This window comes from Heptranchias perlo, chromosome 8 (assembly GCF_035084215.1).
Source record: "Heptranchias perlo isolate sHepPer1 chromosome 8, sHepPer1.hap1, whole genome shotgun sequence".
Taxonomy (NCBI): Eukaryota; Metazoa; Chordata; class Chondrichthyes; order Hexanchiformes; family Hexanchidae; genus Heptranchias; species Heptranchias perlo.
In genome coordinates this window covers 6,704,248-6,728,056 of record NC_090332.1, presented here as the reverse complement: position 1 = coordinate 6,728,056, position 23,809 = coordinate 6,704,248, and the positions used below count along the sequence as shown (strand labels likewise).

The following is a 23,809-nucleotide window of genomic DNA, read 5'->3' as shown; positions in this document are numbered from 1 at the left end:
CTGCTTCCAGGCCTCTGCCAGCGCTAGTCTACCTCTCCCACTAGAAGATCTGCAGAAAAGGTTTGGAATGACATCCCATTCAGATTTTTCCTCCTTCCCCTGTGGAAAAGTAACAAGCATTCACTCAGTACCTCTTTGCTTGCTTTCCTTCATCCACCATAAAAAAAACCAGAAGCTCCATGTCAAAGAAAAATATCTTGCACTAACATAGCACCTTATCAGGTTCTCAGGACATCTAAAAGTGCTTTACAACTAATGAGTTACTTTTGAAATACAGTCACTTGTTATATAGGCATAATCCATTCCAACCCCTCCTTTTTCCACTAATTTTCTCTTCTCCAATGCAGATATCTTGCACCTCACCCAAGTATATCTATCAGCCTCAATGGTGAATGTCATGTTGGCATTCCATGAAGGGAAGGGAAGAGAGAAGGAAACAAAAGAAAGATGAGCATTTATATAGCACCTTCCACGAACTCAGGACATCCCAAAGCACTTTACAGCCAATGAAGTACTTTTGAAGTGTAGTTACTGTTGTAATGTAGGAAACGCAGCAGAGCCTGAGCCTGATCTCACCCAGTGTTACCGGATAACAAACAGGAGTAGGAACCGTGGCTGGTTTTCCCCCCACCTAGCACAAGGGCACAGAGACCAATCCTCACCGTGTCTGAGCTCAGCTAACTCAGCACAGACTGGGTATCAATTCTGGAACCTCCCTGGTCAGTACAACTTAGCTATTCGGTGTCTTAAGCATCTGAGCCACCTGCAGAAATGTAGCTCGTAAATCCCACTTCCTACCACTCGCACCGCATGCACTAGTGCATCTGGTTAATTTTTTAAAAAATGAATCAGCCTGGACTTTGAGACCTAAAATCATTAAACCATGAAAAATATAGGAGGACGACGATACAGAGATTTTATCAACCTTTATTTGAAAGACAGTAAGACAGTCACATTTAATACATATTATGTAAACAAATAACTTGCATCAATTGCACACAAATGAGAAGAAAAATCTGAAATAAAATTTCACCTGTTTTACGAAGGTCTATTTTAAACAGAACTGACTTGTTCAAAACCTGGGGAGAAAATTTCATAGATCTCCTTGTATATGGATGGGGAATGTGATATTATAAACTCCATTTGCCCTTTTTAAAAAAACACAATAATTCAAATACTTTCCAGCTATGCCTATGAAGGCGTTCTCCAAGGCGGCCTTCGAGACACACGACAACGCAAAATCGTCGAGCAGAAATTGATAGCCAAGTTCCGCACCCATGAGGAAAGGCCTCAACCGGGATCTTGGGTTCATGTCACGCTACACGTTACCCCACCAGCGAACAAAAGCTATCTGTTTTTAATATAATGGGTCATTTGCTGGCTTTCTCTGCCTTCCGGATGTTTCTGCCTCTCTCTCTTTTTTTTCCTGTTTGTTTTTTTGTTGAATGTGTATTCGGGGGTTCTGTAGGTGACACCTCTCTGTCTGAACACGGTGATTGCCTTGGCAACGGGCAGTTGCAGGGGCAGTCTGTAAACACCATGTATTGTTCTATATGTAAAAATGCGTAGGCTTCGAGGAGCTCCTGAACATTTACCCGAGGAAGGAGGAAGCCTCCGAAAGCTTGCAGATTTCAAATAAAAATTGTTGGACTACAACTTGGTGTTGTAAAATTGTTTACAATTGTCAACCTCAGTCCATCACCGGCATCTCCACATCATGCCTTCATAGTTCTTTTGGAATTCAATTAAGCCAAATAAAGTTCATAACTCAGGCTTCCGCCCCACAGAATCATTTTATCTCTCCTCTCCTGAAGGAACGAAGTGTGTGAAGGAGGATAGTTTCACAGCTATAATCACACACTCCAGAGCCTCTCCCAAAGAGGCCAATGTTCTCCCAAGGGCACCATCGCCAATTGTAGCACACTCTTACTTCTCCACCCCCGCTGAGAACAGCCAACTCAGCAGAGAATCTGGGATCAAACTCAGCAACCTGATGGCCCGTATTGCTCAATTACTCACTGAGTAAACCCAATGCGCCCTCGAGACAGCCCACCAATTGTTCTTAAAAGCATAAAACCTTCAATACTAAATGGTGAATTAAAATGGCTCCCGGGGGATTGAGTGGGAATGATTAGACCGCCCGCCATGTTTTCAACTCTGGGCCTAGATTCAAATGCAGCCCAAGCTGTCTTTACCATCTGCAAGCCTCCTACACAAACTGCGTTTGGGCATCATGCAATCAAGCACCAAATTACCCCTCAAAATGGCCAAAAATACAGCTGCTCTGGAAATGGAAATGTTGAGAGTTAAGGCATGTAGTTTGGTCAGCCCAATAAAGGGAGCTTTGGTCAACACCCAACCTGACCTGGAACTGCTTGATGCCAACACAGTTTGCAAAAAGTGGAACTGTGCCATTCTCCACAGAAACAAGCCACAAATTAAGTGTTCTGTGTACTTAAATTGACAATGAGGTCTTAAAACAAACGCAGGTTTCTTAACACATTAAATGACATTTCAGATGATCAGTTGTAGAAACCCATATACGAGTTTCTCTTCCCCACCACCACCCCCCCGCCATGCCTTATGTTCTTCCCTTTTCTTGAAGGCTGAGACAGATGACAGACACCCTCCTGTATCTGTACAAGTAGCCATTCCTCATTTGTGAACCACAACTAGTCAACTGGGAGACATCACAGCCAAGACCCAGCAGGGGTTCACCAGACAGGGATGAGGAGCAGGTACGCCGGGTCATTTCTGTCCCTCCCTAACCAAGAACTTCTCAGGCCAGTCGGAATTACACTACGGTTGCCTGAACTCAGCACAGAGTGGAGATTGAACCTGGGACTTTCCTGATCTACTCAGCTCAGCACCGTACCATGTTGGGCCACCACCAAATGAGCCATCAGAGGAATTTAGACCCACTGCAGTTTACTCACAATTTGCCCAGCTTACTGGGTAAGGTGGTAAATGTTAACACCGTACAAGAAATAGAAATGTCATAATGCAGCCATTTCCACAATGGGGAAAGGGAAAGAAGGTGGGGGCGGGAAAGAGAAGCGAGACAGAGAAAGAATAAGATAAAACCCCTGGTCTTATGCTTGGACTGAAATGCCCATTCAATATTTCTAACACACGATATAGTTGGGTTTTCTTAAAAAGCCACTTTCTTTTTTTTTAAATTGAAAAAGGCGACAAACCACGATTTTAAAAAGAGTAAAAACATTAAAAACACTTCTAACCCTAATAAAAATTCTAACTTTTGTTGTAGTTTCTGAACAATCCACATCAACAACTAACCTGCATGAATACTTCATTTGGTGGGGTTTTGGGGGGGGAACGAAACACAAATCCTCGGAATTCAGCACCGTCGCAATGCACAATTCATTAGAACTCTGGGACGATGTCCGTTCCTCCCCTCTCCTCCTCTCCCGAAGGTGTCGACTCCGCACCCGTGGTACGATTCCAGCGACTGATGGGCACCCTCGGGTATTTCTCTCAAGCGGCCACTCTTTACGTTTGGATCTTGATCATCGATCTTGCAAAGCCTGCCGACATTCAGGCGGATACCCACGACAGGCGCTGACCACGTGCAATTTCCAGCAAAACGCCACTGGATATTTAGGAGGATTTCTTTCCCTCCCTAACCCGGGTTCGATGAAGCCAACTGTAGCATCGCAATCTCTGCCCTGAGCTAACCCAGCAGAGACTGCGATTTGAACCTCTGTGCCTTCCTGGTCCGTAATCGCTCAGTACCACACCACCATCAGAAGAAACTGAAATTTAACACTAAGCTGGAGTTGTACAGACATTAGAATCTTGATCCAGTACCATTCGGACCCTCTGCCTTTAGAAGACGGGATTTAAAAAAATCAGCAGCAGAGTCGCAAAGCGCTCATTGTGGAAGAGTGGTGGAACCCAGTCGTTTCCCGAGCTTAGCCAGGACAAGGCACCGAGTGAGCAGAACACGAGGGCAGCTCTCGTGTCCTCTCTCACATCCTAGTTCCAAGGAGCAGCATCAGCAGAAGCAATTGGAAAAACCAGACCCCACCCCACCCCCCCAACTCAAACCCGTTAGATCCCTTTACATGACACACGAAAACCTAAACGGAAGTTGGGTGGGGGGGAAAGAACACTCCTTAAGGTGCTAACTCTTCATGCGTGAGTCTTAGACAATGAACGTGGCTGGTTATATTCTTTTATGAGCAGAATCACAGCCATGTCTGTTCCTTTCTTCAGCTGATGCTCACTTTCTCACTGGGCAGCAACCAGGAGCAGGAACCCTGGCTGATTTCTTTTCTCCTCCGTAACCCATTCATACTGTAGCAGCCACACCTCTCCTAACTTAACACAACCGACTCAGCAGTGACTGGAAATTAAACAGGGAGCTTCTAGCTAGTAAGACTTCATGCTATACCATGTGGTGCCTTTAACACAAAGCCATTGGGTGAAGCTCAGATTTTTTTTATGTTAATAAAAATTTAGCTCAGAATAGCATTCCTCCCAACATGAGATAAAGACACCAGTTTTTTTTTATATATAATGAAATCAGACTAGATGTCACTTAGTTTTACAATAATACAAATGAGTTTGAATCTGGAGTGCTATTAGACAGCTCCAGTTCCACACTACACATTAAAAACAGAAATTAAACTACCCATGCAGTTCCCCATTGTGAAAACACTACACGTCCATCCCCCAAACCCATCGATCACTTTTAGTTGCTTTGGGTGAATTCCAATATAACTGGCCCTGCCTCGAGTTTGCAAAGGAGATGTTGGTTGTACTGCCTGAAAAACAAAAGACGTGAAATTTATACTTGTAGCAACTCCAGTTACACTCATGGCTCATTTGGTAACACTCTCGCCTGAGTTGGAAAGTTGTGGGTTCAAGTCCCACTCCAGAGACTTGAGCACATAATCTAGGCTGACACTCCAGTGCAGTACTGAGGGAGCGCTGCACTGTCAGAGGTGCAGTCTTTCGGATGAAACATTAAACCTCGGTCTGCCCTCTCAGGTGGACGTAAAAGATCCTGTGGCACTCTTTTGAAGAAAAGCAGGGGAGTTTTCCCCCAGTGTCCTGGCCAATATTGTCAGACACGCCGTCCTTTGGATTAGATGTTAAAATCTCTAATGGGAATACAGTAGGGTTGGTACCCTGATAGTGGAGATTGAGGTCTTTTTCATCCTAACCTATCTCGTTAAAATAATTATTGTAAACTGATAATGCAGATAAGGAAGAGTGCGTAAGGTAGCGCCAGTGCACAGAAACACATTTTCTCCAATTGTCCTGTGCCATGATCTATTTCCAGCCTGTTCCCAGGCCTCTACCAATCCTGCTGTGAAATCAGTGGTCATGAGGGTGAATCTTCAGGTCACACCCTCTCTTGATTTTTCATGCTTCCCTGTGGGAACGCGCCTGCGCTCCCGTCTCACGCTGAAACCTCTCCCGCAAAGCCAAGGAAACTCAGCACGTCGAGGATGGCAGTGAGGTAGCAAATCCCTTCAGTTTGTTAAATGGCAACCTGAAATCAGACCATCCTTTTAGCCGGGGCCAGAGTTTGGGGTGTGGTGGGGGTCAAGCAGTGATTTGTGCAGAAAGCATTTTCCCCTTCTCATACCTCAGGCATGATCCCAGGTTCACAAAGTGAGATGTTCCCCTTGCAGATGACTGACGTGAGAAAACAGTCTCCTCCATCCCTTCCCCCTCCAAAAAGGAAGAAATTTTCATCATTTGCACAGCTTCACTTAAACTGTGTGCTGAACAACCACCAAACTTTCCAATGGCTCCAAATGGGACAAGCCTTGGGTAACAATCTTGTTCTGCGTGATAGGAATTCCCACCACCCCCCCCCCCCATCTTTTGAAGGTACCAAGTCCTTGCTGGGATTAAGGTTCACCAGATGGTACTTCATCCAAATGGCCCCTCTTAACATTGGAAAGGTATCGTGTTAATGGGAGTAAATATGCAGGGATGGATGGATAGAAAAGCATTAGCTATTCACTTAAACAAAAATACTTGGCTCTTTTGATGGCTCACAGGGTAAAACCGCCACCTGGTGTGACAATGAGATATACAAACCAAGAAGGTTCAATCCCTGATCTGTGCTAAATTGGTTGATCTCAGCTGGGCATTCAAGAGAGGTGGAGGAACAAGGGGCCTCGATATTTATAAACTACAGATTAGCCAGAGTTTTTGGTTTCAAATGCCATCCAAGGAGTCTTGAAAAAGTACGCAAGTATGGACGTCAGAATAGGATCGAGCTCAGGTGTGATACCACCTCATCATGATCAAGTGGCCTGATGACACTCAATGTTTGCTACCTCACCCAAAGGGACCATTCTTAATGAGTGAGATTGGAAGGCTGATGGACTCATGGAACCAGCTTCAGGAGGAGGAGAAAGAGGAGGAGGAGGAGGGAGAAAACACACATAAATAATCAGAGTTTATATTATTGTACGTTAGGTCTTACAGTAACTTCAGAAAAAGCTCCACTTCACTCACCCACTTCACTACACCTGGATGTCTCTGCTGTTTCTGATAAGTTTATAAGTTTCCAATTCTCGGCCTTTCTTTCCTGTCGCTGGGTTTTCCTCTTCAATCTGCCAAACAACATTTATTTACAGAAGTGAACTTCAGGGGGATTGTAGACAAATGATTTTTTTAAAAATTAAAGTAGTTTGACACAACTTTCTTGTTCAGAGAGCAGGGACTCAATCATTTCTGTTGCAATGGTGTCATATTCACGTAGCGTGCTAATGATATTTCTGTGCGATTAATCTCATTAAAGCATTATTTCTGTGAATAAAACGAGAAAAGGGTGTTGCCAAACTATTTTCATGGAGAAAGTGCACCTTTAAATAGGTGTCTGCAGCACAACAGAGTATCAATAAATGGCAGGATACAGACCGGATTCATTCCTCCCTACTCCCTGTTCCCATTCTCAGATTAAAGGGTGATCTAATTGAGGAGTTTAAGATGATTAAAAGAGTTGATAGGATAGATAGTGGGGGGGGGGGGGAAATCCAGAACAAGGGGACATGACTTTGAAATTAGAGCAATGCCATTCATGGGTGATGTCAGGAAGCACTTCTTCACACAAAGGGTAGTGGAAATCTGGAACACTCTCCCCTAAAAAGCTGTTGAGGCTGGGGGTCAATTGAAAATTTCAAAACCGAGATTGATAGATTTTTGTTCAGCAAGGATATTAAGGGTTACGGAACCAAGGTGGGTAGACAGAATTGAGATACAGATCAGCCATGATCTAATTGAATGGCAGAACAGGCTTGAGGGGCTGAATGGCCTCCTCCTGTTCCTATGTTCCAGTCATACTAATTTTGGGGGTGGGTAATAGAATGCTCAAGTCTTTTATGTGGTCAGCAGCTTTGTACAGTGTGAAGTTAGTCCATGAGCCCTAAAGAGAGATGACTGGAGGCAAGTTATACGGCTGCAGACATATCATAGAATCTTACAGCACAGGAGGAGACCATTCGGCCCATCATGCCCGAGCTGGCTCTTTAAAGGAGGGCAGATGAGAAAAGGAAGAATGAATGATTCAGTGGGGTGAATCAGATCGTCCAGTCTGAGGCTTCACCACTTCAGGAGCGGTCAAGGGCCATAAAAGGAGAATTGCTCAAGGCACTAGAGAAGCAACCCATTGTTAGATTCAGTCTTTGCATTTTCAATATAGAAAAATAGTGGTGACAAAAGCACACACATCTACTCTCATACACACGCATGCACGCACACACATGCCTACTCTTACACAACTATCTCTCACCCTGTCTATCATGTCGCTCTGTCCACAAGGGCCTATTCCTCGAAGAATCATTGACACCACGAAGCAGCGCATCGACAGGATTCCTTCAACTGCTGACATCACCATCGATGGAATCAACAAGGCCAGGGTGGTGTCCTGGAAATGGACAGTTTGGATAATTATTGCACAGGACAAAATATTCCACATATGTTATTTTTAAAAGCAGTTTACCAAATTCCGGCATGTTCTCAGTCACACCTCTTCGCAACAAATTGGTCTCTGAAAATGACACTGGGTAAAGAATTGGACTTTGAACAGCCAATGCTATTTGAAGCTCCCTCTGCCCTATATTTTACTTGATTTTCCTGCTGTTTCCTATGAAAATACAGTGGAACAATACAAAGGTAACAGAGGGTTATCTGCCAGTGCCCCAACATTGGTGTCATCTTTGTGTCATTCAGAGCCTTCGTGGAATTGAGTTCAACACTGCTTTTACATTGAGCGCATACAATATCGCACTTAAGCTTCTTTTGCATTGGGAGCGCCAAAACTGTCACTCTTAAGCTGCTCTTATATTGTTTAAATGCCATGCGAGGGGTATCAGCTCTCAACATACGTTTTCCATGCAGCTTGCAGCAACCTCAATGTAATTTTTCCAGATGCACCAAGGCTGGCAAGAAGAAAATGGATCTTGCACAATATAAAAGTAGCTCTGAAGAATGCTGAAGTCAACTCAATGCCAACTCCCTGATTGTGACAGGCCTTTAACGTCCTGGGGGGAGCTGGTATAGTTTTTATTTACTCTAGGCTTTACTAAGATGGTCACAGGGTCGGCAGAAAGACTACGGTATCAGTTTATTGCACAGATTAAAATGTAACAGAACGCTCCCTTCAATGCAATTAAACTTACAAGCCCAATCCTCAACTTTCCTTTACTAAACAGACTTTGTAAAAAATAAACACACCACTTAAAAGCAAGTGGTTGCTGTTGATACTCTGCGAACGGAGCAGGCTTGGTGGGTGAAACGGCGTTACCTAATTTTCCTGTTGTCTCTTTTACGAGTTTGTAAAAACGCCGCAATGCTCGATTACTTACATAGATGCGCGTCGTGTCAAACGGGCAGTCGTTCATCATCGTCGCCCTGCTGGCAACAGCTGGCACCATCGTAGAATTGCAGCCAGAAATCAGGTTCCTGCCGCCTTGCGATATCGTCAGCACAATGGCGAGCACAAGTCCAACCGAGCAGGCCAATGATGTCAAAGAATTTAACAGAGAGATAGTCATCAGTCCCCAGTGCTGCGAAAATTAAAAATGGGAAATACAGCGATAAAGGCGAAGCCAACACACAATGGGACTGCGATATTTGCCCCAACAGCAAGGCGGAGTGAATCATTTACCAATTCGCCGAACTCTGGTTGTGTAGGTAACACACTTACAAGCAGCACAAGCTCCATATTCATCACTGGACCATTGAGTACTTGGTTTACTTCTGCAGGTTTGGGATAAAATATTAAATCCAATTGTACTTTCAATTTGATTGTGCACAAGACTATAAGATCAAAGGATGCTTTGACACCTTCTGTGTATTCCTTGTGCAATATTTTCCCCATCAAGTTTATTTTCCTCCTCAACAATTAATTGTTTCCCCTCCTCTCCTGAAGGTATTACTTCCCTGTTGGGATATATTTCTACTGGCACCAGTCACCCTCTGGTACTTCACCCAACTGAGATGGAGATTGAAATCACCCAGAATGAGAAGTTGATCAGTGCAGAGGCTGAGAGAGGAAAGGAGGAAGGAGGGGTGGGACTTGGGGGCAGTAAGACAACAAGGATTTTAAAGGTGAGGTGCTCAAAGGGGAAGATGGTGCCAAGAAAGTTGGGGTAAAGCCTAAGATGTGATTTGGTGATAAGAGCCACACTGCCAGTGAGGCAGTTTGGGCGGGACAGGTGGTGGAAAGTATTGCCAGGCGAGGAGGCTGCAGTAAGGGGCGAGGAGTCGTCACCTGTGAGCCAAGTTTCAGTCAAAGCCAGGCTATCGATGCAATCATCAATCATAAGGTTATGCATAGCAAGGGCCTCGCTCACAAGTGAAAGGACATAATGGAGGGAAATGCAGACAGGGGCAGTGATTGATCCAATGTAGTTGTCGTCAGTGAACAGGATGGGAGGGTGTATGGCGAGGTTAGCTGGACGGGAAGGTCAGCGAGAGGGGAGGAAGGGGTAGTTGGGGTTGCTGTTATTAAGGAGGCTGTGATGGATCCCTCGATGGGCTCTTCAGAGAGGCACAGAGGGTACCTACAGGCTTATTCAAGGAGGGGATTCAAGCCTGGAATGGCAGCAGGAGAGGAGGAACAGAGGAGCTGTGATGGGTCGGGGGGCAAAGTACGCAAGAGGGGAGAAATGAAAGATAGCGCGACTTGGTGATAGCAAGGGAAGGAGACAGAAACGAAAGGCCAAAGGCTAGCCAGGATAAAAATAAAAGATACTGGACTCAGGTCCGGAGTGGCAGCCATAACGTGTGTGCAATTGAATACAGATTACCCACTGAGCCATTTCGGGAGCCAAAATGGTCATTCTAGATTGTAACAGGAATCCTACCTTTTAAGTAATAGACAACATTGGCAACACAATAGGTTTATCATGCTTCTGAGCATTCCTTCCTTTTCAAGCCTTAAGGTAAACACATAGCTGGGTAACAATGTGTCCCTTTAACCAGGCACTGGAACTAGTTTATGGACAAGGAGTAGAATGCACAGTGATTGTTATTCAAGTATTGTAGGCTATTGCTCAGCAGCAGTCTGATAGAGATAAGGAAATTAACTCATGTGCATTGTACCCTGACCAGTCACTAATCCAGGAATCCACACCTTGTTCAAACAGACTTCACTGCAGAGTGTTGCACACCAATAATATCCTGAAGTTGTGCATCAGCAGGATCTCAGAATTAGGTCTTAACCAAATATAAAGATATCCGTTTCAGATTTTCACTGTAGGATACACAGCAAGTCATTATCAGTTGATGTCCTGAGTTTGTCATGGGGAGTTGTTAATAGGGGGACCCTTTCAGCGCAATGCACTCTTGCTTCTGAGTCCGAAGGTTGTGGGTTCATCCCACTCCAGGAACTTCAGCATAAAAATCTAGGCTGATACTCCCGTGCAGTACTGAGGGAGTGCTGCACTGTCGGAGGTGCTGTCTTTAGGATGAGACATTAAATCGAGGCCCTGTCTGCCCTCTCAGGTGGACGTAAAAAATCCCACTGCCCTATTCAAAGAAGAGCGGGGGTGTTCTCTCCAGTGTCCTGATCAATATTTATCCCTCAACCAAAATCACTAATCCTCAACCTTCATCGTCGCTGGGTCAAAATCCTGGAACTCCCCACCTAACAACACTGTGGGAGAACCTTCACCACACGGACTGCAGCGGTTCAAGAAGGTGGCTCACCACCACCTTCTCAAGGGTAGTTAGGGATGGGCAATAAATGCTGGCCTTGCCAGCGACGCCCACATCCCCTGAACGAACAAATTAAAAAAAACTAAAAAACAGGCTATCTGCTCATTATCTCATTGCTGTTTGTGGGATCTTGCTGTGTGCAAATTGGCTGTCGTGTTTCCTACATTACAACAGTGACTACGCTTCAAAAAGTACTTCATTGGCTGTGAAGTGCTTTGGGGGGTCCTGAGGTTGTGAAGGTGCTATATAAATGTGATTTATTTCTTTCTTTATTGTACACTGACAAGGGGCAAATGGGGCCTGGATGGAATGCCAAGGGAAGTCCCACACCAAGGTCACCCATTACAGCCAACCACACTCCTACACCATTTGTGCACCTGCACCTCACTCAGCAATCCTACTACATATTATGCAAATGCTCCCCTGCACAATCCCTGTTATGGTCAATCCATCTTGTCCCTGTGATTTCGTGTTGTTTTCATATTTGCAAAAGCTGAAAAATAAACAGTTTAAAAAAAAATTGATATTTATTTGCCTTTGACTCTAAGCATATGACAATAATCGAACCACTTACCAGTTTTACTCTGAGTAAGTTTCGCGAGACTAGAATGGCAATGATCCCAGTTGCAATACTCTGTAGATTTAAAACAAAAGAAATCCCAATTAGCCACACCCACACAGGCCCCTGGAAGAGTTAAAGATTCATGATGGGCGGAGGGGAACAATCTGGTAACCTGCATTACCTCATATCCAAATATATATATATCCCTCACCCTTACGCACATTCAAGCAGACATCCTTTCATCGTAGCCTTGATGACTGTTGCCAAGAGACTGTCACAGTGAAAGAGAGAGAACATGATGCAAAAACACAGCAAGTACAAAGAGCAAGGACAGTTTAGTGCTTCAGGTGCAGAATCCTGGTCAGAACATAGCTCTCTACCAGAAACATTAATCCATCTTCCTTCCACAGATACTGACTGATCCGCTGTGATTTCTCCCCCCCCCCCCCCCCCCACAACATTTTCTGTTTTTATTTCAGATTTCCAGCATTTGTATTTTTTTCCCCTTTATCCTGGACTGTGACAAGCAGCAAGTTCAAGAAATGAGAGCAGAGATGGCAAACCAGAGAGTGAATGAGAGGGGAACCTAGGTGCAGACTTGCTGCATCTTTTTTTTGGCTGGGGGGTTTAAAGTGAGGGGAAGGAGAAAAAGTTGATTCATGCAGTTTGTCGAGTCCTCATGCACAAAGGAAGTTTAATGATTAATTGACTCTTGGGGGGCGAGCGATTGCTCCAGTGGAGCTGGAGAGAGAAAGAAAGGGGAAAAGGGAGACAAGTACACATCACTCCACTCACTTTGTTGGTTCACCAAGGGCTCTCCTGATGGTAAAAAGAAAAAGACTTGCATTTATAAACATCCCAAAGCACTTCACAGCCAATGAAGTACTTTTTTTTTTTTTAAGTGTAGTCACTGTTGTAATGTAGGAAAAGCGGCAGCCAATTTGCGCACAGCAAGATCCCACAAAGAGCAATGGGATAATGACCAGATAATCTGTTTTAGTGATGTTGGTTGAGGGATAAATGTTGGCCAGGTCACTGGGGAGAACTCCCCTGCTCGTCTTCAAAATAGTGCCAGGATAAAGTGGAAAAAAAAATACAAATGCTGGAAATCTGAAATATAAACAGAAAATGTTGGGGGAAAAAAAACAGCGGATCAGTCAACATCTGTGGAAGGAAAATGGATTAATGTTTCTGGTAAAGCGCTGTGTTCTGACCAAGATTCTGCACCTGAAGCATTAAACTGTGCATTAAACTGTCCTTGCTCTTTGTACTTGATAAATATTGGGCCAGGGCACCGGGGAGAACTCCCCGCTCTTCTTCGAAATAGTGCAGTGGGATTTTTTAACGTCCATTCGAGAGGGCAGACGGGGCCTCGGTTTAATGTCTCAACTGAAAGATGGCACCTCCAATAGTGCAAGCTCCCTCAGTACTGGACTGGGAGTGTCAGCCTAGATTATGTGCTCTCTGACTCAAGAGTTGAGAGTGCTACCAACTGAGCCATGCTGACACGGCATGTTACTGAATCATACAGACCAGCAAAGTCCCTCATTTGTACGGAGCTACCTGATCTCAGCCAGTGTTACAATTGCCCTCAAATCCTCAGGCTTTCGGAGAGGGGGTGGGAATGGAAATAATTTATCAAGTTTGCTATGCATGGCTGTCTGCTGGAAGGTGTGGTAGGGTGAGCAAGAGAAATTGTGTGTGTGTACACGCGCATTAGTCAAAGACAGGACTGGCCATGGGTGTGACTGTTCCTGTGCCTGAAAAGCTCATTCACTGCCTGAGTTCACACCTGAAGAACCAGCATTTGGGTGAGGTTCTGGACGGCCATCAATGTCCCTGCAGCCACAGCCCAGCCTTCAGGGCAGGAGTGTGGGTAAACAATTTAAACAAAAGTCCAAGGGTAGACAATTCAGAAATAAAGTGGTTTAACATCCCTTCCCTCCCACCCCCTGCCCCGGGGCTGGAGAGAGGGCAAAAAGCAAAAAAGCCACTGTTCCCATTCTTGATTGCTTCTCAGTGAACGTATGCCGGTGTCTGGTGAGAACAAGGATCCAGGCTCAACTATGATGGAGGAATAGCTCACCAGCTTTCACTCTCCAGGGTTACACACAAAGAATGGTCAGTGGACCATGGCACGGGAGAGTTTTTAACACCCATGGAAACCAACCCCTAGAAAAAAAATCAGCCGTTTCAGGAGGGGATCAAGGAAAAAAAAAATTAAAAGTAGAAAATATCTTTAGAAAAAAATAAGGCAGGCCAATTTTAAAAATCATTGATTTCTCCAAGTTGAGTTCTTCCCCCTTCTTTACGCACTCTGGACTCACTCCTCTGTGAGTAAGAGGGCACCATTGGTGACCAGTTTGCTGGATCTCCTTTGAAATCGCTGCCAGGAAACACGAGGAATCTCCAAGGCTGGACTATCCCATCTGATTTTCCATCCGCTCTCCATTTGGCACAGCTCAGATTGGGAAGTGGGTATTGCACCTTCATTCTCTATGAGGCCCAGTTGGTAGCCCTCTCGCCTCTGAGTCAGAAGTTGTGGGTTCAAGTCCCACTCCAGGGACTTGAGCACATAATCCAGGCTGACACTCCCAGTGCAGTACTGAGGGAGTGCCGCATTATCGGAGGTGTCGTCTTTCGGATGAGACGCTAAACTGAGGCCCCGTCTGCCCTCTCAGGTGGGCGTGAAAGGTCCCACGGCACTATTTTGAAGAGGAGCAGGGAAGTTCTCCCCGGTGTCCTGGACGATATTTATCCCTCAACCAACATCAATAAAACAGATTATCTGGTCATTATCTCATTGATGTTTGCGGGACCTTGTTGTGTGCAAATTGGCTGCCGCGTTTCCTACAGTGACTCCACTTCAAGAAAAGTACTTTATTGGATGTAAAGTGCTTTGGAACGCCTTGAAAGGCGCAATATAAATGTAAGTCGTCTTCTTCTCTCACCCAATGACAACAGCCTGTTAGCGCTCTAGTGCTCAGAGCCTCCCGTCAGCTTTCTTGAGAAATTTAACAACTGTATTCCAGGCAGTAAGAATACAAGCCACTGCCAACGACAAAACAAACCAAACAGAAGCACTCACCAACAATCCCGAGATGACAGAAATGATGTTCGCCACCGAGTACTCGGCCGTCACCTTGTCCTCGGGCTTCGAGATGTGCCTCAGGATCGTGCCATGGACAATCGCGCCAATGATGAAATTGATGTGCCCAATAAAAATCAGCGTGATGCCCGTCCTCATCAGCTGCCGGGTGCCGTTCACCTTATCTGTAGGGTCAAGAGAATATCCACTTCAGTCACGCACTAAGGAAACATAGAGCGCAAAAAAAAAACAAACAGGGACTGGGCGATGCAGTGGGTCTTCCAGATAAACCTACCAGATTCACTAAGGACAGCGAAACATGGTTCTTCCCCACTGCTGGCCTTGGTAAATCTGACCAGTTTATCATAGCGCTGTGGTGGTAACAGGAGCCCCACGTGTCAGGAGCTAGCGACACTTGTACAGTGTAAAAGCAGCTCATGCTCTCATCTCTGAGACCGCGGATCAAATCTAACCCCAGACTGATGGGTTGAAAGTCTGATACTTCATTGGCTGTAAAGCGCTTTGGGACATCCTGCGGTCGTGAAAGGTGCTATATAAATGCAATTTCTTTCTTGGAATACAAAGGGATGGAAGTTATGCTATTATATAAAGCTCTGGTTAGACCGCATTTGGAGTACAGTACTGTGTTCAGTTCTAGGCTCTGCACCTCAGGCAGGATATATTGGCAGCGCAGATTCACCAGGATGATATGGGGGCTAAAAGAATTAAATTATAAGGACAGGTTGCATAGACTAGGCTTGTATTCCCTCGAGTATAGAAGATTAAGGGGTGATCTAATTGTGGTGTTTAAGATGATTAAAGGATTTGATAGGGTAGATAGAGAGAAACTATTTCCTCTGGTGGGGGAGTCCAGAACAAGAGGGCATAATCTTAAAATTAGAGCTAGGCCGTTCAGGGGTGATGTCAGGAAGTACTTTTTCACACAAAGGGGAGTGGAAATCTGGAGCTCTTTCCCCCCCCCCAAAAAGCTGTTGAGGTTGGGGGTCAATTGAAAATTTTGAAACTGAGATGATAAGGTAAGGGTATTAAGGGTTACAGAACTAAGGCAGGCAGATGGAGTTAGGATACAGATCAGCCATGATCTAATTGAATGGCGGAACAGGTTCGAGGGGCTGAATGGCCTCCTCCCATTCCTCTAATCCAAGAATTGCTCTCTGTAGGCACTGGTTTCCCAGTTAATACAGAACTTCTCACTGCTTTTACTCTGAGAGATAGCTTTTACCCGACGCCAAAGTCATATTCACAGATCAACAATTTCAGGGAACCTAGAGTAGTTAACGGAGATGAGGGAAGGAAAACTGTGCATTTGAATGCAGCCCTGCTCCTATAGCGTAAAAGCACTTTTAAAAGAAGTTTTGAGTGACAAGTTGAATTGCTGTTTGAATTGCTTCTACAAACTGAAACACAAATATTTGCAAACTGTCTTTTTATCTGCACTTGGCAGGAAACCCGACCTCAGCATAAACACAACCAGTTTACCAGGCAGCATTTATCTGAACCATACACATGCGAGAGAGAGGAATTTCAGATAACTTTGGGGAGGCAGGGGTGGGGGGGCAGGGGAGAAGGGAGAGGGAAGAATTCTTTCACCTTCTCTGGATGCCAAACACAGCCTGATCCAGTCCAAGCCGTCCCGATGACAAGGCAAAGCCTCTATTCAAGAAGTCTTGACTGACACAAGTCTTTATAATGCAGCCTGGTCTCCAGAGGCAGTACTGATGCCTCGGAGAGACAACAAGATGCCTTCTCCTTATCCACCCCGTCTCCCCAACCCTTCTCCTGACATGACACATTCACCTCATGTATGCTTTGCTCCCTGCACCCCCCCCCCAACTCATTGTTGCTCCTTTTCTTTGCTTACATGTTGCAACATTATCCAGCAATAGGGTCAGCTTTCACGTTCATGCTGATGATACCCAGCACTAACTATCTGCAGCCATCTTTGATTTTATTGGCCATCCCTTCGGCTCCCACCAAACCTCGATATTCTTACCCTGACTCCATCGCTCCTCACTTGCTCAGGCTGAACTAGCATGAAAACTGTGTCTTGCTCAGCCCTTAGCTAAGCTTCATACCACATTTCCCTCTGTCACCATGACTATCTACTTCAACCTCTACAATATCCCTTGCCTCCACCCTTAACCTACAGAAACCCGCATCCAATCTTTCATTACTTGCATCAACTTCTCCAATGCCCTCCTCGCTGGCCTCCCAAGCTCCAACCTACATAAACTCCAACTCATCCAAATCTCTGCTGTCCCTTTTTGCAAGTCCAAGGACATTGCAAGTCCCACTTGCCCATCACCCATGACCTCACCGACCTCCCTTGAACCCAAAACATTGAATTCAAAATCTGCACCCGGGTTTGCAAATCACAACACAGCCTCACCCCTCCATATCTCTACAACTTCCTCCAGCCTTACCTTCATGCCCTTTGGCCTTTCAACTCTGGCCTCTTGTGCACTCCCCTTCCCTCCACTGCACCACTGGTGGCAAAGCCTTCAGCCATTTCTGGCCCTATTCTCTCAAGTCCCTCTGCCTCACTAATCCTCCCCCAATCATCAATGGTTTCCTCAAAAGGTCTTCACCCATGTTTGTCATATCTCCCACTACTGCCTGTTTCAGTGTGTGAAGTGCCTTTGGGATGTTTACCATGTTAAATGTAAGATTCCTTACATTTACCATGTTAAAGGCTCTATACAAAAGCAAGTAGTTGCTGCTGATGTGTGTGATCTAACCAAATAACCAAAGGATTTAGAAAGGCAATTATTCACTCAACAGGAGTGAACACAACAGGTGCAGATAGACGCTCCTGCGCATTTTCTATTTACTTGAATGAATTGCTGATAATTGACTGTTGATGTTGTCGAGAATTGAATTTGCTGAATAATTTATGATTAGCTAAGTGCGTGTAAAGATGCCACCATACAGGTCTGAAGGCTTGCTCATCGGTGGTTGAAACTGATGCTGCCCATTGAAACCTTTCACACTGCCTCCTTTTCTCAGCTCCAAAGTCGAACTTTAATCCCCATCTGTTGGAGGAGCAGTAAATTACAGCTCTTAGGCCGCTGACTGCAACAGGGAATTCAAGGCTTCACTTGATAGTCCTTGCAGTTTTCAACTCTCACATTGTGACATGATATTCATAAATCATCACAGGAATAAAGCTACTCAAATGTCAGAGGCTTATTGTTCTAATATAAACCCAATACAACATGAATACACACTTAAAACAATTCTAAATAAGAACAGAATTGTAAACACTTCATTGCTTCCTCGTTTCATCCCATCACTTTCTCTTCTATTTTTGATTTTATACCCCTCCCTAAAATTCTCTCTCCTAAAGGCACTGCCCCTTCCTGGATGTGATGCCCTCCTATTGACAATACCTCCCCATTCTTTAATTGTGAGCTTAGAAAGAGCACGTTGTCAGGATGTTCAACAACAGGGTGCATCACAGCCAAGTCTTATCGTGTTTTACAGACGTAGAGAGGGATACACACACACACACACACACACACACACAGACACAGACACAGACACACGGGCAGACACGAGCTGTCACAATCAGGCACAAAAAAAAACCCTGGCTAATTTTTACCCTTAGCCCAATGGCGTTGAGAACAAGTTGCTTAACAAAGATTGAGAAGCAAAACTTTCTGGTCTGGCTATGGTCCACTGGGCGGCGGCCTTATCCACTTGGCCGTCATGGGAGCTCCATGCATTTGTCTCCAAACAATAAAACACGTTCTAATTCCTTGGGGGTAATTTTTCTTAACAAAATAACTTTATAAATACATTGCCCAGATTGGAACTGGCTTGAATTACACAGATCAACCTTATTTTGGTCAGCTGGATGGCTGACACAAACTGACTCTCCAATTGAAGGTATTGAGAAATCCACACACACCTGAACAGATTTGTTTGCCCAGTGTGGAAGGCACACTGTCTCTCCCTGTAAGGACATGCTTGTGGAAAGTTGGGTAGAACTTAGTGACCCCAAGTATTCACAGTACTGCTGTTGGCATTTAACCAACTAAAATTCTGCAGAACTGATAAATATCCCACTGCTTGTCCAGAAAGGATCACTTAACCCATTAGACCATTGGCTTGCAGGACTATCCAGTAACTAGTACAGAGTGATAGGTCCAAGGCATAGAGAACAAGAAAGGCCTGATTCTGCTCTGGGCTGAGTAGGCTGACCTTAATTGGCTTCAGTGCCGAGCTAGGAAAGTGGGGGAGAAAAATATCAGCTCGGATTCCTGCCCCGATTGCTATCCAGCTGCAAAGTGCCGACCTCGCTCTCCTCCTTTAAGACGCTCCTTACAACCTACCTCTTTGACCAAGCTTTTGAAACTTGTCCTAATGTCCCTCTCTTTGGCTCGGTATCAAATTTTACCTGATTACGCTCCTGTGAAGCGCCTTTGGATGTTTTACTATGTTAAAGGTGCAATATAAATGCAAATTGTTCACATTTGGATGTCAGATAAAGGCAGGACTAAGCACAGCCGCGATGCCCTCCTAATAGGAACATAGGAATATAGGAACAGGAGTAGGCCATTCAGCCCCTCGTGCCTGCTCCGCCATTTGATAAGATCATGGCTGATCTGTGATCTAACTCCATATACCCGCCTTTGGCCCATATCCCTTAATACCTTTGGTTGCCAAAAAGCTAGTATCAATTGCCATGTGTGTGTCGAAACGTTTTCTAATCTCACTCCTGAAAGGTCTGGCTCTAATTTTTAGACTGTGCCCCCGACTCCTAGAATCCCCAACCAGTGGAAATAGTTTCTCTCTATCCACCCTATCTGTTCCCCTTAATATCTTATAAACTTCGATCAGATCACCCCTTAACCTTCTAAACTCTAGAGAATACAACCCCAATTTGTGTAATCTCTCCTCATAACTTAACCCTTGAAGTCAGAGTATCATTCTTGTAAACCTACGCTGCACTCCCTCCAAGGCCAATAGGTCCTTCCGAAAGTGCGGTGCCTAGAACTGCTCACAGTACTCCAGGTGCGGTCTAACCAGGGTTTTCTACAGCTGCAGCATAACTTTTGCCCCCTTGCACTCTAGTCCTCTAGATACAAAGGCCAGCATTCCATTAGCCTTATTAATTATTTTCTGCACCTGTTCATGACACTTCAATGATCTATGTACCTGAACCCCTAAGTCCCTTTGGACATCCACTGTTTTTAACATTTTACCATTCAGAAAGTACCCTGTTCTAAAGTGGATCACCTCACAATATCCCTTTGTGATTTTAGGTTTTCATCTACACTGCTTACAATGCCACCAATCTTTGTATCATCGGCAAACTTAGATATGAGACTTTCTATGCCTTCATCTAAATTGTTAATAAATATTGTGAACAATTGAGGTCCCAAGACAGATCCCTGCAGGACTCCACTGGTCACATCCTGCCAATGTGAGTACCTACCCATTATCCCTACTCTCTGTCGCCTTTCGCTCAGCCAACTTCCTAACCAAGTCCGTACTTTTCCCTTGATTCCATGGGCTTCTATCTTAGCTAACAGTCTCTTATTTGGGACTTTATCAAATGCCTTCTGGAAGTCCATATAAATATCATCCATTGACATTCACCTGTCCACTACTTTAGTCACCTCTTCAAAAAATTCAATCAGGCTGGTCAGGCATGGCCTACCTTTCACAAATCCATGCTGGCTCTCTCTGATCACCTCGAGAATTTTCAGTTAATCAGTCACCCTATCCTTAATTATAGACGCCAGCATTTTCCCCACAACAGATGTTAGGTTAACTGGTCTATAATTCCCTGGTTTCCCTCTCTCTCTCTCCTTTCTTAAAAAGCGGAGTGACATGTACAATTTTCCAATCTAGAGAACTTTGAAAGATTATAGTTAGGGCATCTGCAATGTGCTCACCTACTTCCTTTAAAACACCACCAAGACAACTTGCTTTCATCTTCACAATGCTTGCCTCCGCTTTTACATAGGAACATTAGGAGCTGGAGTACGCCAGCCTTCTCCACCATTCAATTAGATCATGGCTGACCATAACCCCACTGCTGCCTAAACCCTTCATCGCCATCGGCTCTAGACTCAATCTCTCCAATGTTGTCCACAAACTCTGATTCACCCAAAACTCTACCACCATGTTCTGCTCGCCTATCATCCCCTCCCAATGACCTATACCGTCTCCCTGTCCCCCAGTGTGTCAAATTTAAAAATCTTAATCTCTTTTACAAATCACTCCACAGCCTCGCCCTACCCTACCTCTGTAGCCTTATGTCCCCTCAATCCTCTGACTCTGGCCTCTTGTGTGTTATCATCCCCTTCCTCTGTTCCATTACTGATGGCAGAGCTTTCAGCTGCTCTGCAACTCCCTCCATATCTCTACCTCCATCCTCAACTTTAAAAGTCCTCATAAAACCCATTTCTTTCACCAGGCTCTCGGTATCTTCATCCAACTCTCCAACAAAGGCTCCTCTGCTTCCTGTGACGGGACTTGGGATGTTTATCTATGTTTCTTTTTGAAATACAACAGGTTTATTCTGGCATTGCTTGTTTATCTTGGAAAACAGTCATGCTGAACACAGCATTCATTCAAATGATATTTGAGCTCGAGTGTCTATTTCACTCTCTCAAAATGAAGTTAATGTGCACAGCAGCAGTAGAGACAAGGACAGCGTAACAAGCACTAGCTGTATGAACAGGTGAGCATTTTTAGTGTAGAGCATGAATCAAAGGCCCAACTGCAAGATCCATTAATTCTCCTATACACGATCAACCAACTTGATAGGCTTATAAAACAAAAATTCAGAATAGGTAATCTATAAAATGAAAGATCTATCTTTTTCATAGAATCTTACAGCATAGAAGGAGGCCATTCTACCCATCGTGCCTATGCCGGCTCTTTGAAAGAGCAATCCAGTTAGTCCCACTCTCCCCCTGTAGCCCTGAACATGTTTCCTTTTCATGTATATATCAATTCCCTTTTGAAAGTTACTACTGAATCTGCTTCCACCGCCCTTTCAGGCAGTGCGTTCCAGATCATAACAACTTTTTGGATTCACTGTAGCATTGCAGACCAGGAATCCTTCCTCTTAAGCCCTATAATATTTTAAAAACAAAATGGAAAAATACATAATTACATTAGGGATGGAATCTATCATTCCACTCGTCACATAAAAGTTGTTTAACAAGATTTTTGGGGGGGAGGGAGGAGGATTTCGTCCATGGAAGTGTCTCCTGTTCGCTTTGAGAGGTTGTTTGAATTGCTGCTCCCTTCTCTCTCTCTCCTTTGTCTCTCTGAACAGAGGCCGCTCCCCTAAATATGGAGCCCAGCTACAATCACTTACCGAAGCGACACATGTCGCCCAGAGCCCGAATCGGTGGCCGCCGCCTGCTGCACCTCTCCCCGCACCTCCGCCAGGTACCTCCACTGACGTCACCACCTACCTCGGCACCGGAAGCAACACCTGGATGGGCGGGCGGGCGGGCGGGGGAAAGAGACTCTGAAACCACTTCCGCAAAGCGAGCATCCTGGCAAAAACGTGTGATACTGGCAAAATGGGAAACGGGATCAAGCAATCTTATTTTGTATTTATCGTTACCAATAACACACGAAGCCCAGCCTATTAAATAAATACGCCCGAATGAGAAATACTGGCCAGGTCAGTGGAGAACTCCCTGTTGTTCTTCGAATCTTGTCATGGGATCTTTGTAAACAATTTTACAACACCAAGTTATAGTCCAGCAATTTTATTTTAAATTCACAAGCTTTCGGAGATTTTCTCCTTCCTCAGGCAAATGTTTCAAGATCTCCTTGAAGCCTACGCATTTATACATATTGAACAATAAAACATGGTGTTTACAGACTGCCCCTGCAACTGCCCGTTGCCAAGGCAATCACCGTGTTCAGACAGAGAGGTGTTACCTGCAGAACCTCCGAATACACATTCAACAAAAAAACAAACAGGGAAAAAAAACAGAGAAAAAAAAAACAGAGAGAGGCAGAAACATCCGGAAGGCAGAGAGAGCCAGCAAATGACCCATTATATTAAAAACAGATAACATTTGTTCGCTGGTGGGGTAACGTGTAGCGTGACATGAACCCAAGATCCCGGTTGAGGCCGTCCTCATGGGTGCGGAACTTGGCTATCAATTTCTGCTCGACAATTTTGCGTTGTCGTGTGTCTCGAAGGCCGCCTTGGAGTACGCTTACCCGAAGGTCGGTGGATGAATGTCCATGACTGCTGAAGTGTTCCCCGACTGGGAGGGAACCCTCCTGTTTGGCGATTGTTGCGCGGTGTCCGTTCATCCGTTGTCGCAGCGTCTGCATGGTCTCGCCAATGTACCATGCTCTGGGGCATCCTTTCCTGCAACGTATGAGGTAGACAACGTTGGCTGAGTCACAGGAGTATGAACCATGCACCTGGTGGGTGGTGTCATCTCGTGTGATGGTGGTATCTGTGTCGATGATCTGGCATGTCTTGCAGAGGTTACCGTGGCAGGGTTGTGTGGCGTCGTGGACGCTGTTCTCTTGAAAGCTAGGTAGTTTGCTGCGAACGATGGTCTGTTTGAGGTTGGGTGGCTGTTTAAAGGCGAGTAGTGGAGGTGTGGGGATGGCCATAGCGAGGTGTTTGTCCTCATTGATGACATGTTGAAGGCTGCGGAGAACATGGCGTAGTTTCTCCGCTCCGGGGAAGTACTGGACGACAAAGGGTACTCTGTTGGTTGCGTCCCGTGTTAGTCTCCTGAGGAGGTCTATGCGATTTTTTGCTGTGGCCCGTCGGAACTGTCGATCGATGAGTCGAGCGTCATATCCCGTTCTTACTAGGGCGTCTTTCAGCGTCTGTAGGTGTCCATCGCGTTCCTCCTCGTCTGAGCAGACCCTGTGTATTCGCAGGGCCTGTCCATAGGGGATGGCCTCTTTGACGTGGTTAGGGT

The 23,809-nt window shown here is 45.1% G+C and overlaps 1 protein-coding gene across 1 annotated transcript; it reads right to left on the bottom strand.

Moving 5' to 3' along the window:
* Window positions 1–926: 926 nt before the first annotated feature.
* On the bottom strand, window positions 927–22,340 carry krtcap3 (keratinocyte associated protein 3). The gene is made up of 7 exons (XM_067988579.1): window positions 22,219–22,340; window positions 14,859–15,043; window positions 11,783–11,842; window positions 8,853–9,053; window positions 7,778–7,912; window positions 6,502–6,599; window positions 927–4,787 (listed from the first exon to the last, which is right to left on the bottom strand). Exons 1-6 carry the CDS (start codon window positions 22,229–22,231, stop codon window positions 6,510–6,512), a joined length of 684 nt encoding a protein of 227 aa, XP_067844680.1. The 5' UTR covers window positions 22,232–22,340; the 3' UTR covers window positions 927–4,787; window positions 6,502–6,509.
* Window positions 22,341–23,809: the final 1,469 nt, after the last annotated feature.

Excerpts from the sequence above, each read along its gene's own strand:
- krtcap3 (XM_067988579.1), bottom strand. Across the intron at positions 11,843-14,858 it reads CTGTCATCTCGGGATTGTTG|AGTATTGCAACTGGGATCAT; the intron begins GTGAGTGCTTCT and ends TTAAATCTACAG. Across the intron at positions 7,913-8,852 it reads TTGACACGACGCGCATCTAT|GACACCACCCTGGCCTTGTT; the intron begins GTAAGTAATCGA and ends GTCCATTTCCAG.